This window comes from Staurois parvus, unplaced genomic scaffold (assembly GCF_062004578.1).
Source record: "Staurois parvus isolate SC_StPar_1 unplaced genomic scaffold, SC_StPar_1.0 ptg000294l, whole genome shotgun sequence".
NCBI lineage: Eukaryota > Metazoa > Chordata > Amphibia > Anura > Ranidae > Staurois > Staurois parvus.
In genome coordinates this window covers 1,645,338-1,663,910 of record NW_028318090.1, presented here as the reverse complement: position 1 = coordinate 1,663,910, position 18,573 = coordinate 1,645,338, and the positions used below count along the sequence as shown (strand labels likewise).

The 18,573-nt window shown below is 41.5% G+C and overlaps 1 protein-coding gene across 1 annotated transcript in view; it reads left to right on the top strand.

Annotated features, from left to right (window-relative positions):
• Nucleotides 1-1,149: 1,149 nt before the first annotated feature.
• Nucleotides 1,150-18,573, top strand: part of ITGA2 (integrin subunit alpha 2) — a 166,076-nt gene continuing 148,652 nt past the window's right edge. Inside the window, exon 1 of the mRNA XM_089682690.1 lies at nucleotides 1,150-1,237. Within this exon, the coding sequence (XP_089538816.1) occupies nucleotides 1,192-1,237 (46 nt within the window). The 5' untranslated portion in view covers nucleotides 1,150-1,191. The remainder of the gene's footprint in view (nucleotides 1,238-18,573) is intronic.

The following is an 18,573-nucleotide window of genomic DNA, read 5'->3' as shown; positions in this document are numbered from 1 at the left end:
CCAACAGTTTGCACAGCGCCTTACAAAATGAAGGTAGACATTACAGTTACAATACAATTTGGTACAAAAGGAAACGGAGGACCCTGCTTGTTAGAGATTACAATCTAGGAGGAAATGATATATATGTGCTGTTGTGATTTATATCTCATCTCAATGTCAATGAATGTTCCGATCCCTATTTTCTTTGAAAGCATTATTTTGCTAGAAAGGAACTGATTAACCCAGCAGCCCCCTCCCTCTTAGATTGTAAGCTCTAAGGGCAGGGCCCTCCTAACCCTCTTGTATTGAACTGTATATTTTGTTACTGTATGTATTACTGTATGTAATTGTTGCTGTATTGTCGCCATTTATACTGTAAAGCACCGAGCAAACTGTTGGTGCTATATAAATCCTGTATAATAATAGTAATGTCTTGGGAATATAGGAAGAATCTGAATACCCAGAAGAAACCCATGCAGGCACAGGGAGAACATGCAAACTTCATGCAGATATTGTCCTGCATAAGGTCTGAACCCAGGAACGCAGTGCTATAAGACAAAAGTATTAACCATTGAGCTGCTGTGCTGCCCTGATATATGGGCTTCTGAGATTAATATCCCATCTGAACCTCAATGTACACTCCAATCCCTATTTTATTGCAAGCATTATTTTGCTAGGAAGGAAATTAAAAAGACAGGATATAAGGAGAGGATATCTACACAAAACAGCAGAGCGAGGTGACTTTCTAACCCGTCACTTATCATTGTTTTTATTTAACCTGGAAGGCAATTCGAAGGCATAATAATTCAGAAGTAATTTGATATGTGAGTTGGCCCAGAACGCTGCTAGCAATTATCAGTCAGTGCTGTAGAGCAATATTCACATTATTTCCTGTACTCTCCCATTGTACTTTATACTAGCTGTCTGCCCTTTATAGTTCAATAAAGTGATACTGTGTGTGTGCTCACCCTGCATTCCATAGGAGAGCACTGAGTGGGCACACAATGCACACTGAGTCACAACCTGTGCCAGCAGGGGAGGGAGGGAGAGCACACTGTGGGCTGTGCACTGTGAATCAGTCCCTGTCCCCTCCCAGTCCATGCTCTGCTGCCTTCTACTATAAGAGCTGCCTACAGCTAGGAGAGCATTCAACTTTCTGCTTGTCTGCTGCTTCCAGGATATGTTACTCTGCACCAGAGTTTTACACATTATATGATGGACAGAAGAAATTGCATTTCTTTGCTCTTCGTTATCCAAGGTAATGCACTTCAACTCTCAGTTCTGTACTTTAATTTTGTCTTTTTGATATAACTAAAAAGAACATAATTAAAACTTAATACATTTATAACGCAAAGCTGATATAAACTGTCATTGGTCTGTAAACAAATGTAGTTAATACTCAATATATTTGTATAAAATATATTTTGTGATTGATATATATATATATATATATATATATATATAGTATTTATTAATATTATAGTCCTTTATATAGCACTGACAATTTACTCAGTGCTTTACATTTATGTTTACAACTCCACATTTTTGTTATTGTAATGTATCATTATTGTAATGTAATGTATTTAATGCATATTTGGAAAAATGTATATTATACATTATATATATATATTGTATAATTATATTATTGGTTAATGCTTCACATATTATTATTCTTTGCACATTTGGAACAAATAGTATGATATATATATGAATTATATAATTTAATATAGACACTTGTATAGCACTGCCAATTTACTCAGTGGTTTACATATTGAACCTCCACATTCCCTGACCTCAAGGAGCTTACTAGGGCCACTTTGGACAGAAGGCAGCTAGCCTATCAGCATGTCTTTGAAGTGTGGGAGGAAACTGGAGTACCCAGAGGAAACCCAGGCATGCACATGGAGAACAAGCAGACTCCATGCAGATAGTGTCCTAGTGCTATATAAAAGACTATAATATTAATAAATACTATATATATTTATATACACAAAATACTGGTGTTTCCAAACGTGCAAAAAATAGAATAAAATAACAATATGTTGAGTACTAACTACATTTTTTACAGACCAATGACAGTTTATATCAGGGGTGTCCAAACTTTTTTCAAAGAGGGCCAGATTGGATGAAGTGAACATGGTGGAGGGCCGAACATTTTTCCAAACATTCTTTGAACCATTACAATTAAATGCAAATAAATTATTTTATGCCAAGTTACCGTATTTTTTGCCGTATAAGACGCACCTGACCATAAGACGCACCTAGGTTTTAGAGGCAGAAAACAGGAAAAAAAAAATTCTGAACTAATGGACTGCAGACACAGTACAGGAGATGACCAGAGACTGCGGACAGCACAGGGATGACCAGAGACTGCGGACAGCACAGGGATGACCAGAGACTGCGGACAGTACAGATGACTGCTGACCTTTGGGGAGGTGGGGAGCGGGTACCTGAATTTGACAGGTACCCGCTCTTACTTCCGCAGTTGTTCTTTGATCTTACCTGTTCCTCGATCTAGCCGCGCGCTGTCTTCCCGGCTTCTGTAATGGCGCTCGGCATGACAGCCGGGTGCCCAGTGCGCATGAGCGAGAAGCACTTGCGCTTTGTGATTGGTCCGGCGGCTTCTGGGATCTGTCATGTGTCCCAGGTACCGCCTTACCATTCACAAAAAGCACCGCTTCTTGCGCATGCGCACTTGGCACCCGGCTGTCATGCCCAGCGCCCACACTACAGAAGCCGGGAAGACAGCGCGCCGCTGGATAGAGGAACAGGTAAGGTCCCGCTGCAGAGCTGAGCGGCCAGCCCGGTATTCTGACACGGCCGCGGTGGAAATACCGGACCGGCCGCTCCATATTCGCTCCATAAGACACACTGACACACTGACATGGAGGGCCGTATTAAACCGACCCTCGGGCCGTAAATGGCCCGCGGGCCGGACTTTGGACATGCCTGGTTTATATCAACTTTGCACTATAAAATGTATTATGTTTTAATTATGTTTTAATTAACAGGGGACCCCGACTCTGTAAGGCAGAAGTGCTAAGTAGGATTTTCAGGGAGATTTTGCTGCTGAAGCATTGCAGCTAAAAAGTTTACAAATGTTTTCCTCTCTACAGAGCCAACTGAGATCATGCCATGGAACGTTTCTAGAATTTGGATAATAGAGCACTCTGCTTGCACCTATTTTATATAATTTAACAAAATTGTAAAGCAGAGATGCTGTGAATAAACAAGTTTAACTTAAAATGCTAAAACTGTTTTATGAAAGAATATTAGGCATTTCTAGGGGCAGACACTTTCAAAACCTGTCCTTATTCTTGGCAACTGGGCATGATTGGCATCTACATACTGTTAGGACTAATTTACAATTGCGGTCCAGGGGTGGTAAAAGACATTTGAGTGGTTGTTTTATTGCACCCCAGACCTTCCTGGTAGTAGGAAAGGCAGCCAGATGGGGGGGGGGGGGTACATGCGCAGAATAAGTATACCCCCTGTCAGGATTGGTGGTCAGCAGTACCGCCACCATATATGACCCATTCAAGTAATGGGACCAGACAATGGACCAATGTACACAGTTGCAGTACAGTGGTGCATGATTACATGATTAAAACAGATGATGAGGAAGCAACATATTGCAGATCAATTTTTGGCAGGGTGGCAAAATCTGCCGCAAGTGTAAACTAAGCCTTAGTGCTTTGTAGTATGAGGATGAAGAAGTTTGTTTTACAACTTGTTTCTAAATAGAAATTTGGATTTCGGATGAAACCTGGCCTTCAAGGAACACTGATCTCATCTTTTTCTAGCAACACGTGCTGCAACTTTGTGATTACAATGCTGTATTTTGTATTTATTTTATGCTCCTGTTTATGCCGTCCTTTTAAACCTCCTTGACATCAGCGTGTTGTGGTTTGCACTCAGTACAGACTACAAAGTATTCTTCTATTGCTTTTCATTGTAAAGAACACAGCTGGCTGAAATGACAGGAGTGAATGGAAAAAGGTGAATAGAAGATACATTTCTGTGGATTTCATATGATGTATCCAGCGAAACAAAAGATGCATTGCAGCACAAAGACAACACCATGCAAATAATCCTGCACATTACATTCACATGCAAACCATTTTAATAGGTGAATGACTGAAAGATTTGCAGGTGTCCAGAGCGCTCCTTGGGCTAGGAACCCAACATACAAAAGAATAGCAACAAATCTACACTTTCTAAGAACATTTTATTAGTCAAAGCAATTTGCAGGTTTTCAGGTCGGTCTTTTGTGTTTGTCATTATCCATGTGTTTTATTAAATGCATGATAATAGTAATAATATCTTTGTTGCTTCAATATAAAACCTTTGGATGAAAAGTGAAAATTTACCCTTGTTACAGATGTTTTTGGAAAAAATGTTTTCTTTATCAGATATCTGTTCTGAAAATCAGGAGACTAATAGGAGATTTGCAGTCTCTTTGATGTCAGGTTTCCAGACATCCCTGGTCCTGAAGATAGTTTTGTTCTGGTTTGTGTGGATTGCCCTTGTGACTTTTGGTAAGGTTAAAGAAGACATCAAGAGAACGTTCAGTGAATGCAAAATTCACTGGAAATGAGGACACTGGTCAGAAAAACCTACAGTCCAAATGTAGGGAATATTCATACAGAAGGTAAGGGAGATGAGGAAACTTCAAGTTGATCTCAGGGGTAAGAAAAAATGATCCTCCTTTGCTGTGGGGCTGCCCACCAACACCGCAATGGTTAAACGTTTGTTTAGGTCTAGGGTGCCAGAAAAAGTAGTTTGACATACCAGATCCTCCGCTCCTGCAGGTTCCCTCTGCACTGTTAGACCAGTCCTCATAGTCTTTTCTGCCCTATGCTTCAGCAGTTTTGAGGTCCTCTAATGTCATTAGGTACAGCACAGGGTCCATAGCCCTGTGTTGGATGTGAGGATGCTGAGGGAGAGTCCACAAGTCAGAGTGTAGGGGAGTAGAGGAAAGCTGGGGAATCGGAGATCAGGTAAGTAAAACTGCATTTTCTGGTATTCTAGACATAAATGAGCATTTAGCCCTTGCACTGTGGTGGAAGCCCCATTTCAAGGTAGGATTTTCCTTTCTCCAGAGGTATACTTAAAAATCTGCAGTGCCAAAAATTTGAAAAGTCAAAACTCATAAGCAAACCATTGTTGCCTTCTACATTGCCCAGCTGGAGAACCAGGAAATGATTTGTTGATAAACATGTGACAGCAACTCCCCTCATGTGTGGCTTTTGTCTCCCAAGTTGATGAGGCGCATTATTCCATGGCAACATTCCATTTTATATACATGATATGAAGGACACAGTAGGTTGTGTTAATTTTCTGGATACCTTTGTGAGGAGGACATGAATGAGAAGATGGCAACTATGGTCTGAGAGCCCAGGCTGGCCATTCAAGGAGGTGTTACCAGTTCCTGCTGGAGACTGCATCACTTAAAGAATTTACCATTTTGTAAAAAATGGAACAAATGGAATGTACAAATGTAAAGTGATGCAATAGAAATTCCGAAAGCACAAGTGAAAAGTGGTGCTAAGATTCTCAATATGTGTTCACTTTCAACACTGTGGGGTTGATTTACTAAAACTGGAGCACTCAGAATCTGGGGCAGCTGTGCATGGTAGCCAATCAGCTTCTAAGTTCAGCTTGTTCATTTAAGCTTTGGCAATAAATCCTGGAAGCTGATTGGTTTCTATGCAGAGATTGTATACAGTTTTGGTGAGTTTAGGAGAACTTAGCATTTTTTCTGGCAGAAAGCTCAGGCTAAAAATGGCATGCTGTATTTATTCCACTACAAATTTGGAAAACACTGTTGCATACCATGGGGAGCATGTATGGGAAATGATAGAGAGGAGCAGAACTTGAAGAGATAAAAAAGTAAAAAGTAATATTAGCTATGATGCAGCATTGTCAACAGGTTAGTATGGACTATTTAGTGAAAGACTTGTCATGGTGGAGTGTATTAAAAGCAGCTGTATTAGTATACCCAAAGAATATGATAATCCATTATTTTCTACAAGTAATGTTAACAAGTCTAGCAACTGGAGGTACCAATGTATACAGCAGATCACAGGACAGCACCAGACATGAACACAAAAAAACACACTGTACTGGCTAGACTAAAATGATTTGGTATATGCCCTCTTCTTCTTTAAAGTGATATTAAAGCTTTGATTGTTTTTTAATTTGGTAATAACAAACATACCATACTTACCTGCTCTGTGCAGTGGTTTTGCACAGAGCAGCCCCTATCCTCTTCTCATGTCCCCTGCCAGTGCTCCTGGCTCCTCCCCCTTGACCAGTGCCACCAGTAGCAAGCTGCTTGCTATGCGGGCACTGGTGTGTGCTTGCTACCAAGCCTTGCTCTAATCGTCACATAGAGCCATGGCTCAGCCTACCCCCACTCTCAGCTCACTGGCTGTGATTGACAGCAGTGGGAGCCAATGGCTCCTGCTGCTGTGTCTCAGCCAATAATGAGAGAGAGACCAGGGACAGCCGAGGCTCCTGTGTACATTGCTAGTTCAAGAGATGACTCAGGTAAGGGGAGGGTTGGTTGTAAAATGAGCAGAAAAGCCTTTTTACCTTCATGCACAAAATGCATAAAGATAGAAAAAAGATAGAAAAAACTTTCAGCTTTTACAACCACTTTAAGAAAGCAGTAGTAATATTCCAAAAATCAAACATATTTGTGACAAGCAAGAAATCTTAATGGTAATTTGAGCCTGGGTTTAGGGTTTTGAGCAATCATTTGAGAAGTGGTAATTAAAAAGTGTGTTCAAGTTAAACTGGCTGCTAGAAGAGAAACAATTCAAGGCAAAGTGACAGTGTCTGTGAAAAAGCAAACCCCTGATTTATTAATTTTGACCTCGCCCTTGATCTCATGATGGTCCTCTTCCTATCACGGCTGCCACCATAATAACCAGTGTCGACTGGTGTCGAAGCCTAAAAGGAGTGATGTATCACCTCTTCCATCATGTGGCACTGCTAGGGCCCAAGTACTGCATCGTAGAAGGAGGTCACATGCTCTCCCCTAGTCAGAAGGGATGGATATTTAGTGCTGGCAATGGAGGAGGAAGTGGTGGGGATTGCTGGAGAGTAGGGATCAGCTTAGATGGGTTCAGACAGAAGTCTGAACCCACCTGAGCAATCCCACCAGCTAGCTGTCAAAGCCAACAACCAATCATGGGTGGTGGAGGCATTCCCTGCCCTGCAGCCGCACATATACAAAGGGCATTTATACATGTGGCTCAGGGGCGGGGAATGCCTCTAGCGCTTATGATTGGCTGGCAGCTCTGACAGCTTCCTTGCAAGATAGCTCAGGCTGGTTCAGGCTGGTGGCCAAACATGTCTGAGCGCTTCCCTGCTGGAGCGGTGAATATCAGCTTCTCTTATAAGGAAATCTGTCAGAAATGACTATTTTTAAAAGTAGATATGCAGTGACATCCCTTCCATTTCTTTTGTAAAAGAAATACTTAAAGTTTTTAATTCTTTCTGTAGGATGTTGAATATCTTGATGCAACAGCATGTCTCCTGTGTCCTAACTGTTTCCAGATGCCAATCACAGAACCAAATAAAACTGAACATTTCAGGGACATCACTTCATATGGCTTAAATTGGAAAGATGTAGCAAGAGTCATCTCATTTATTTAGAAACTTTTTAATGTTACAATTCTGCATCTGGATTCTCCTGTGTTCTGCGTGTACTTCCATTGAAGTGTATGGGGCCAAAAATACACCATATCGTACCAAATTAATCTCCTGAACCTTTTTCCAAGTCACGTGTTGCATAGCTGTGAGTGGCATGCAACTAATGCAGCAATCAATTGCAAGAGTGAACAAAGTGAACTAATATACATTATACAAGAATATTAAAAATGGTTCTATATAACCATACATCTTCCAGTGTCCAACAAATGTGAAATTATGAATAAAGTGATAAATCGTTTTGCAAAAACTAATATATAAAAAAGTTCAAATAAATAAAAGCTTCTCTTTTAAGAGCATTCAGGTGATCAAAGTGTGTTTCTTCTAAATCCCACCATGAGCACCACCACCAGCACAATGCACTCACCAGAGAGTATGGCTGCATAAATCATAGGCAGCAAACAGACACTGTATTCAATTCCATATCTCCATGGTGTCAGGGGTGGTCCCTTTAAGAAAGATGACCCTCTGCCAATCACATCTGATTGACCGTAATTAACCAGAACCGACAGATAGATCTTCATGGCTGTGTGGATCAATGCTCACCAGCAGAAACCAAATAAAAAGTGCACAGTGTAGTATTTTATTTCATAAAGTTTGCACTAGCACAAAGTTACATATAAAAACATTCAAACAAACTCACAAGAGTGGTCACCACATCCTGGACCATGTGGCGGTGTGATGTTAGCACTCTTAGCTCCACCAAACGCGTTTCACACTCTAGCACATCCTCAGCCATCCCCTGATCATTAGGATGACCTCCATGGCCATCTATAGTGAAGGTAGTACTTAAAAAAAGCACTGGCTCAGTACAATTGTCAAGCATTTTGAGTGTGGTTTGGTTAGGGACAGGAACCTGCTGGAAAGTGTGCATAGGATAGGGAAAGGTTCCAGAGGAAGAGAAACAGTATAGGGACTGTTCGATAATGCTGCTGTGAGGAACCTCCCCACTTCTAGTGCCTTCTTGCACACTGCCTGCTGGCCATCTTCTGTGCCTAGGGCTGTCGGTTCCTGAGCATCACTGTCCGCAAGTACTACAGTATCATCTGTGATTGTTTCTGACAGTTGAAGCCTCTGCATAAACTCTGTTACAGTGTGGTAGGAACGTTCTTGACAGTGTACTTCCTTTGAAACTCAACTTCTGCGTGTCCTTCCTTCCTTCTTGGGTGCCAACCACCCAGTCTCACTCCCCCCTAACACTCTCCTGTTTTATGTCCCCAGTCTCTGACCATTTATTATTATTATTATACAGGATGTATATAGCATCAACAGTTTGCTTAGCGCTTTACAATATAACAGGAGACAATACAGCAACAATACAGTTCAATACAAGAGGGATAGGAGGGCCCTGCTCCTTGGAGCTTACAATCTAGGAGCATTTCATTTGTAATGCCCACAGTCTCTAACCAACTTATGTATCATGTCTACAATCTCTGACATTCTCCTGTATTATGTCCATAGTCTCTGACAATTTCTTGTTGATACAAGAAATTGTCAGAGACTATGGACATAATACAGGAGAATGTCAGAGATTGCGGACATGATACATAAGTTGTTATAGCCTATGCCATTGACCAAATGCCTTTGATACATAAGTTGTTATAGCCTATTGACCAAATGCCATTGATACATAAGTTGTTATAGCCTATTGTCTTTGGCTATAACCTGTTGTGCGTCTACCTTCTCTGACAATAAATATTCATTGAATTATATGTGCGACCCTTTGGTGATGTGGGGGGGCATACATGAGCCCCCACCCCATATCAAGAAAGTTGACCATCGCTGCTCTAAGATATCCAGATAGCCTTCATTTATTGGAACGTTCACATTATTTATGTCGTAAATTTTGTTTTCTAGCTGTAACTATATTTAGCCCATAATGGTGGATGTTTTTGTTTCTTCGAACAATCAATGAATTATAATGTGACAAGGCTATAATTTGCATCTAGCTTCAGTAACATGTTTGAACTTGGTATATTGTTATTTTATTCACAAACAAACCATTATATTTTATATTATGTTTCAGTGGTGTTTTATAGCTGAATTTCTGTTCGCTGTCCCGTACAAAGTATTTTGCACAATTGCAGATATCTACAAGAGAGGAAATGCTGAATAATTGTACTCGGAGATGACAGCGCTGCTTGTGGGAGCTTGCAGTGTGCAGATGTTGTGGTGGGAATGGTTAGGATGTCTCTTGCAGCGTACTGCAGGGGTCACCAGCTGTGTTGATATTAGCCGCTTTCTAAGGTGAATCTGTGCTGAAATAGAAGAAAGCAGCCTAGCGTTGTTCAGTGCTTTCACATATGTAGAGCTGTCAGATTTTCAGCAGGATACTGCAATCTTGGATCTACTTGTAAATCTACTTTTTAAAAAGACCAACTTAAAAATTGCTGCTTAAAGCACAGAAAATTGAAGTATTATAAATGTTTAGTTGCAGCATTTTCCTTTCCAGAAACAGGTTTGTTTTTATTCAGCTGCAGTGTGAACTTGTTACCAAATTGGCCCATTTCAGGATGAATCAACTCTCTAGCCCAACTTTCTTGCACGTCATAACCCTCTTCTCTTTTTAGCACGTATAATTACTCACTTTGCGGGTCCAGCTCCTCCATTCCTACCTTCACCTCCCTACATAGCCTTATATGCAGCTGTTGGGGGAAGAACAGAAGAGAATACTATAGAGAGGCCTTTCTCAGTCAAGAGTCTATGGAACTGTGGGGTTTCTTCAAAGGTTGCTTGGGGTTCCATTAAGCTGTGGCGGAAGGTGCCTACATAATTCTAGGGTCAATAGCATTTGGCAAAGCTAGCAGTATGACACCAATATCTTTTTAGCTGGCTTTAAGGGTTGCATTCAGACTACCATTCTAAATGGGCATTCTTCCCACTATCCACCAAAGGAAAGCTGGGTATACATACTGAGTTGTTTGGTGGTTGAACAAAAAAAACCTTCTCAATCACCACATCCACGCAGTGATGGGAATGCACTATTATGTTCTGACAGTGGGGGGGACACCCCCCCCTATTGGCTGTAGCAGTTCATCGAATGTTGGTTTTCAAGCAGGACAATTCGACAGAAGCTAATCTAATGTCTGGCCGTTGTTGAACAGAGAGAGTTACACATGAACCAGGTGAGCCAGATGAATTTCGATAAGTCTGTACCCAGCTTTAGGGACATTTTTCCCACTAACCACCAATTGATTGGCTTTAGCAAGGATTCCCTAAGACAATTAATTTTTTTAATAAACAAATTAAAGGACTTTCAGTTTCAGATGCTATAAAGCCAATGTCTGGCCAAAGAGGTATGTTGTTCCTTCTTGTTATTGTTTCTACCACACCTTTGTCCTCTGTCCTGATGGTTCTAGGTTCCTAGGTTGTGTCCCAAGATCATAGCATCACCCTTGCAATAATGCAGTAACTCAAAATGGGTATTAGCTGAGGGAATCAAGGCTGGGAATGAGCAGTTTCTGCATAATTTGGGCCAGGAACACTCAGAAAGTGGGCCTGATCTGGACAGGACTACCTGAAAATTGGGTGTAATTTGGCGGGTCCTCCTGGAATGTGGGCATATCAAGTGTAGGTCAAGGGAAGGGGTGGCCTGGGAACTGGGATGAAGATGTTGTATAGTATCATAGGGAAAGAAAGTAAAGGAAAATCTCCCATGTAAAGTCATGCAAAGCTGTAAACATTTGCTAAAGTAACAGGGATTGTTAGTTATTTGTTTTAGAGAAGAAATGTCAAAAATTATTCTCCATATTATCTTTAAATTAGCCATACAATCCTGACCAAGGTTCCAACCAGGGATGAGCTGGTTTGGTTCAAATGCACTTCAGCAGAACCCATGAAAAGCTTTTGCATGGTTGTATCTCTGCTAGCCCAATTAATTGTAGCCAGAGTATTCCTTGCCCTGTAACTGCATGTTTGCAAAGGGACAGGGATGCTCTGGTCGCCACATGGTAATATTAGGTCAATGACATTGAACAAATGTGGCCATATTAGGTCAATAATGTCACAAGCATCCCATCCCTGAGCATACATACAGCTGTAGGGTAGAGAATGCCCCAGCCACAACTAGTGGAGATGTGATCATGTGACATTTTCCCACAAATTCTGATAAACTGGGTTTGGACTAAGTTCCGACCAAACGCAGGTCATTCCCAGTTATAACCCTTCAGCAGTCTATCCTAAATTAAATAAAAACATTTTGTCTGAAGTCCAACCTTGATCTTTTGTTAAATTGCCTATACAACTAACAGTTTGTGCAGCACTTTACAAAATGATGAGATTTTATTTTAATAAAGGGGGTCGTGGCCTATGGAAACTAAATCCTTGTACTATTTTCCTAAGAAGGAAAAAGAAATAATCATGTAAACTGGAAAGAGGAGTTCCATCTTTGCCTTTAAGCAATCCCCCAGTGTCCAAGACAGGAAGTCAGAGCTGGGAAATATATAGCAATATATGTAGTATGGATTGAGTTGATCTCTGAAGATGAATTATACAGTACAAACTTTTATCCAAGTGCGCATAGCAGAACATGCACCAGCAAAGTCCATCGCCATCTGATACCTGCCAAATAAAGGTAGAAAGGAAAAACAAATTATAGATGCAGTATATTTTTCATTGGCCTACATCCATGTAGAGGAGCTGTCTGTGCTTGCCTGTTCTGCCTGCACAGAAATGAGTGGAGAGGAATGTATGTCTGCAGGGTGTGAAGCTAAATACGGACATTTCCACACACGATTATACCTTGTGTGAGCGGCTGCTGTGTCATACTTTATTGTACTGTTTGTTTCAGTGCAGTTCTCTGCCTATTCTGCAATTCTGTGTAGAGTCAAATCCTTCTTTTATTCTCCCGGACCCCCACACAGGCCCATTAAAAAGAGTTTATAATAGGGCTATTCACTCTGTGTGAGATGGTCACTAGCTGGTGTTTAAGTGGCTGGATATATGACTGCATGTGTCATTCACGCCTATGTACTGATGTGCCATGAATACTCAGCTTTTGCCACATGTGCAAATGGTCAATTTAGAGCTTTATAGAACTATGTCAGGATATGGTCTTTGATGTCCACAAGATAGGAAAGGTCAATGACCTTTGTACTGATGAACCAAATTATAGTGTTCCTGGAGTGATCACAAAAACCATATGCCATAGACAACATTACTAGTTTGTCCTGTACAGTTGTGCTCAAAGGTTTGCTTGGAGAATTGGTAATATACAGTATGGACCATTTTTAAAGAAAACATGGTGAGTGAGCAGGCAAAACACATTTCTTCTATTTCTTATGGGATTCATATTCAACTGTAGTTCATAACAAAATGGCACAATCATAAAACAAAACATGGCAACAAGTAAACAAATGAAATGACCCCTTTCCAAAAGTCTGCATCCCCTTAGTCCTCAATACTGTGTATTGCCCCCATTAGCATCAATGACAACGTACAGTATTTTGTAATAGTTGTCTATGAGGCCCCGAATTCTTGCAGGGGGTATAGCTGCCCATTCGTCTTGCCAATAAAAAACAAAAGTTCCCTATTGCACAATGCCCTACTCTATGCGTCATTCTCTATTCCACGCTGCCATGCTATACTTTCCCTATTCTTCACTGCCTTACTGTAAGTGCCATGCTATACGTTCCCTATTCTGCATCGCCTAACTCCGTGTGCCATGGTGTATGTTCCCTATTCCACACTGCCCTATTCCATGTGCCATGCTATACATTTTCTATTTTGCACTGATATGCTCCAATGTGACATGCTATAAATTCCCTGCTCTGCACTGCCTTACTCCATGTGCCATGCTATACATTCTCTATTCTGCACTGTCTTACTCCATGTGCCATTCTATACATTCCCTGTTCCTCACTGCCTTCCTCCATGTGCCATGCTATACATTCCCTGTTCCTCACTGCCTTCCTCCATGTGCCATGCTATACATTTCATGTTCCTCACTGCCTTCCTCCATGTGCCATGCTATACATTCTCTATTCTGCACTGCCTTACTCCATGTGCCACACTATACATTCTCTAATCTGCACTTCCTTCCTCTATGTGCCATGCTATACCTTCCCTGTTCCACACTACCTTCCTCCATGTGCCATGCTATACATTCTATATCCCTCACTGCCTTTCTCCATGTGCCATGCTATACCTTCCCTGTTCCTCACTGCCTTCCTCCATGTGCCATGCTATACATTCTCTATTCTGCACTGCCTTCCTCCATGTGCCATGCTATACATTCCCTGTTTCTCACTGCCTTCCTCCATGTGCCATGCTATACATTCTCTAATCTGCACTTCCTCTATGTGCCATGCTATACCTTCCCTGTTCCTCACTGCCTTCCTCCACAAAGCCATGCTATACATTCTCTATTCCTCGCTGCCTTCTTCCATGTGCCATGTAATACCTTCCCTGTTCTGCACTACCTTCCTCCATGTGCCATGCTATACATTTTCTATTCCTCACTGCCTTCCTCCATGTGCCACACTATACCTTCCCTGTTCCGCACTACCTTACTCCATGTGCCATTCTATACATTCCCTGTTCCTCACTGCCTTCCTCCATGTGCCATGCTATACATTCCCTGTTCCTCACTGCCTTCCTCCATATGCCATGCTATACATTTCATGTTCCTCACTGCCTTCCTCCATGTGCCATGCTATACATTCTCTATTCTGCACTGCCTTACTCCATGTGCCACACTATACATTCTCTAATCTGCACTTCCTTCCTCTATGTGCCATGCTATACCTTCCCTGTTCCACACTACCTTCCTCCATGTGCCATGCTATACATTCTATATCCCTCACTGCCTTTCTCCATGTGCCATGCTATACCTTCCCTGTTTCTCACTGCCTTCCTCCATGTGCCATGCTATACATTCTCTATTCTGCACTGCCTTCCTCCATGTGCCATGCTATACATTCCCTGTTTCTCACTGCCTTCCTCCATGTGCCATGCTATACATTCTCTAATCTGCACTTCCTCTATGTGCCATGCTATACCTTCCCTGTTCCTCACTGCCTTCCTCCACAAAGCCATGCTATACATTCTCTATTCCTCGCTGCCTTCTTCCATGTGCCATGTAATACCTTCCCTGTTCTGCACTACCTTCCTCCATGTGCCATGCTATACATTCTCTATTCCTCACTGCCTTCCTCCATGTGCCGCTATACCTTCCCTGATCCGCACTACCTTACTCCATGTGCCATGCTATACATTTTCTATTTTGCACTGCTATGCTCCAATGTGACATGCTATAAATTCCCTGCTCTGCACTTGCTTTACTCCATGTTCCATGCTATACATTCTCTATTCTGCACTGCCTTCCTCCATGTGCCATGCTATACATTTTCTATTCCTCACTGCCTTCCTCCATGTGCCACACTATACCTTCCCTGTTCCGCACTACCTTACTCCATTTGCCATGCTATACATTCCCTGTTCCTCACTGCCTTCCTCCATGTGCCACACTATACATTCCCTATTCCTCACTGCCTTCCTCCATGTGCCACACTATACGTTCCCTGTTCCTCACTGCCTTCCTCCACGTGCCATGCTATACATTCTTTATTCTGCACTTCCTTTCTCAATGTGCCATGCTACTTATTCCCTATTCTGCACTTCCATTCCCAATGTGCCATGCTACGTATTCTCTATTCTTCATTGCCTTACTCCATGTTTCATGCTATTCATTCCCTATTTTGCACCACCTCATTCTGTATGCCATGTGACAGGAACAACAGCGCTGAACCTGGAAGTGACAATTTTCATCACTTCTATGTTCATTTACTGGAGAGGGATGGATCAGCAAATAGACATTCACTGATGTCTCTCCACTCTCACTGCTGACACCAAAATTAGAAAGGGCAGCAGGTCCTAGAAATCACAGAGGATGGGGTTGACAGGTACCTTATGGGAGGTGTGAAAGTGATAGGGCAGAATCACTTCCACCATTCAGCAGACAATCAGCTTAACAAATACAAACACAGTGGTGGAAAGAACAAAGAGTGGTGCAAGCATATTGTTTGCACCACTGTTCTAAACATAGGAAATGGAGCAGACGCTGTCTCTTTTTTTTAACCACCTGTCCTCCGAAAGATTTACCCCCTTTCATGACCAGGCCATTTTTTTCTTTTTGCCACCGCATTACTTTAACTGACAATTGTTCATTTTACATAATTTTTTTCCACACAAATAGAGCTTTCTTTTGGTGGTACTGTATTTGATCACCACTGGGTCTTTTTTGGCGCTATAAAAGAAAAAACTGACTTTAAAAAAAAAATGTATACATTTTTTACTTTCTGCTATAAAACATATCCGATAGAAACAAAATGAAAAAAAAAATCTAATTTCTTCATAAATTTAGGCCAATATGTGTTTTTGGTAAAAAAAAAAATCACTATAAGCGTATATTGATTGATGGTTTGGGCGTAAGTTATAGCGTCTACAAACTATGGTATATATACATATACACTTGTAATTTATTTAATGGTAGCGCTCAGTGACTGCGATAGTATGATGGGCAATTTGACACGAACTGACCCTTTTGACACTTTTTGGGAACCAGTGCCACTAATACAGTGATCAGTGCTAAAAAAATACACTGTCACTGTACTAATGACACTGGCTGGGAAGTGGTTAAACATCTAGAGTGATCAAAGAGTTAAATGTGTGCCTAGCCAGTGTTTATGTGTGTACTGTGAGGGATGTGCCTTAACCGTAACATCCCCAATGACAGGACAGAGCTCAGTATTGTCTACAGCGGCAGAGCTCTGCCCTGACTTCCTCCTTGCCGGTGGTCAGTCAATGGCCAGCACCTGCTGATCGGCTTGTGTTGTGTCTAATCACAGCACAGTGGGCACACCAGTGGCACGCGTGCCCTTCCCCTAACCGACAGTGCCGAATCACGTGCTAGAAATGTGATACAGCACAGGAGAGCCACTCTGCCACCGCACTCCTGCATGAGGTGGTCATCAAGCAGTTAAAAGGGGGTGCATGCTTATTGCCCTGCTTCGCTTCATATCATCAGCAAACAATGAGATTGAACTATATATTCCAAACTCTATATTGTTTAAGAAAAAGTTAAACAGAATCGGTCCCAGGACAGGACCCTTGGTCACCCCACTCCCAACTCCAGATCATTCAGAAAATATGCCATTATTCACCACCCTCTTGACACGCTCCCACAACCAGTTTTCTATCCAGGAACATAGAACATCATCAATTAACATTAAGCACAAATGTCTGGCAAGAACCAACATAAATTCATGTTGGTTATTAATAATGACACTATTGTAACTGGCAAATTCTTGGATATGGTCCCTTATTTTGCCTCCAAATAATTTGCATACTATTGATGTCAGGCTAACTGTTGTGTTATTTCTAGGTATATACTGTATTTCAGCCCTTTTTTGAACAATGGCACAATATTTGCTTTTTGCCAATCATTCCGGTCAGTAAGCTGTCCATAATTATTAGGAGCCATGGTTGCAATGATAGACGCAGCACAGAGAATGGCTGAGCTGGAGTTGCAGGGTCCAATCTTTCTGTTGGTCCCTGTCGCCTGTGCCTGTTGACAAATATTAATAACTGCCATTTATGCCACTATAGTCTGAAATTCACACTTGTGTACTATTTAGTTAGCCTTCCTAATTGCCTCAGAAATATAAATGCAGTTATCCTTCAATAAACAGCTATGTGGTCCCTCATGCAGCCATGTGTTTCCTTGTTTTGTGTGATTATGTGGTGTTGAAAAGGACTCTGTGGGGGATTTGTACTGAGAAATAATGTCGGCACTGAGCCCTATCAATTTGTGTGATAGCTTCCTGTACTTCCTTTGTGGACCCTGCGAAGAGCTATCTGTTCCTTTTTTATGTACTTTTTTCAGAAGAATTAGATGTGGGAAAGTTGCCTGCAAGCTAATTCAAGCTAAACCAGCATCTTAAGGAAGATAAAGAGAGCCCAACAGAAGCTTGAAACCTTCTTCATCTTCTCAAAAACTAAAAATATTAGGGTGGAGTTTCATAGTAATTGCTGTCATTTATTTTTTGAGTACCCTCTCTAAGGGCTCATTTGACTCTTGTCTCAGGTGGATGATAAAAATAGGTGGTTGACCCACAGTTTTACCACCCCTGTTTGCCCCAACCCGCATTCTGGATGTGTTTCTGCATGTGCGTTTTTGACGTGTTTTTATTCTGTTGCGTTTTTTACTTTTTACGGTGCGTTTTTGATGAGTTTCTGTTAATTTTTCCCCTCCCTTTTTCTTCAATTTAAATAGTGACATGTGCGTTCCAGTGCGTTTTTGGTGCATTCTGGTGCGTTTTATCATGTTCCAGTAGTTCTATGCATCCTGTTCTACTTTTTCTTTGCAACCAGAACACACTGGAACTGCAAGCATTGATGTGAACTATGACATTGACAACCATATAACTTACTTTCTGTGCATTTTGGATGCAGAAAAAAAGCAACTGAAAACGCATGTAATGTGAACTGACCCTCAATCAACATTGACTATACAGTGGGGCAAAAAAGTATTTAGTCAGCCACCAATTGTGCAAGTTCTCCCACTTAAAAAGATGAGAGAGGCCTGTAATTGGCATCATAGGTAGACCTCAACTATGAGAGACAAAATGAGAAAAAAAATCCAATCACATTGGCTGATTTGGAAAGAATTTATTTGCAAATTATGGTGGAAAATAAGTATTTGGTCAATATCAATCATCTCAATACTTTGTTATATATCCTTTGTTGGCAATGACAGAGGTCAAACGTTTCCTGTAAGTCTTCACAAGGTTGGCACACACTGTTGCTGGCCCATTCCTCCATGCAGATCTCCTCTAGAGCAGTGATGTTTTGGGGCTGTCGCTGGGGAACACGGAC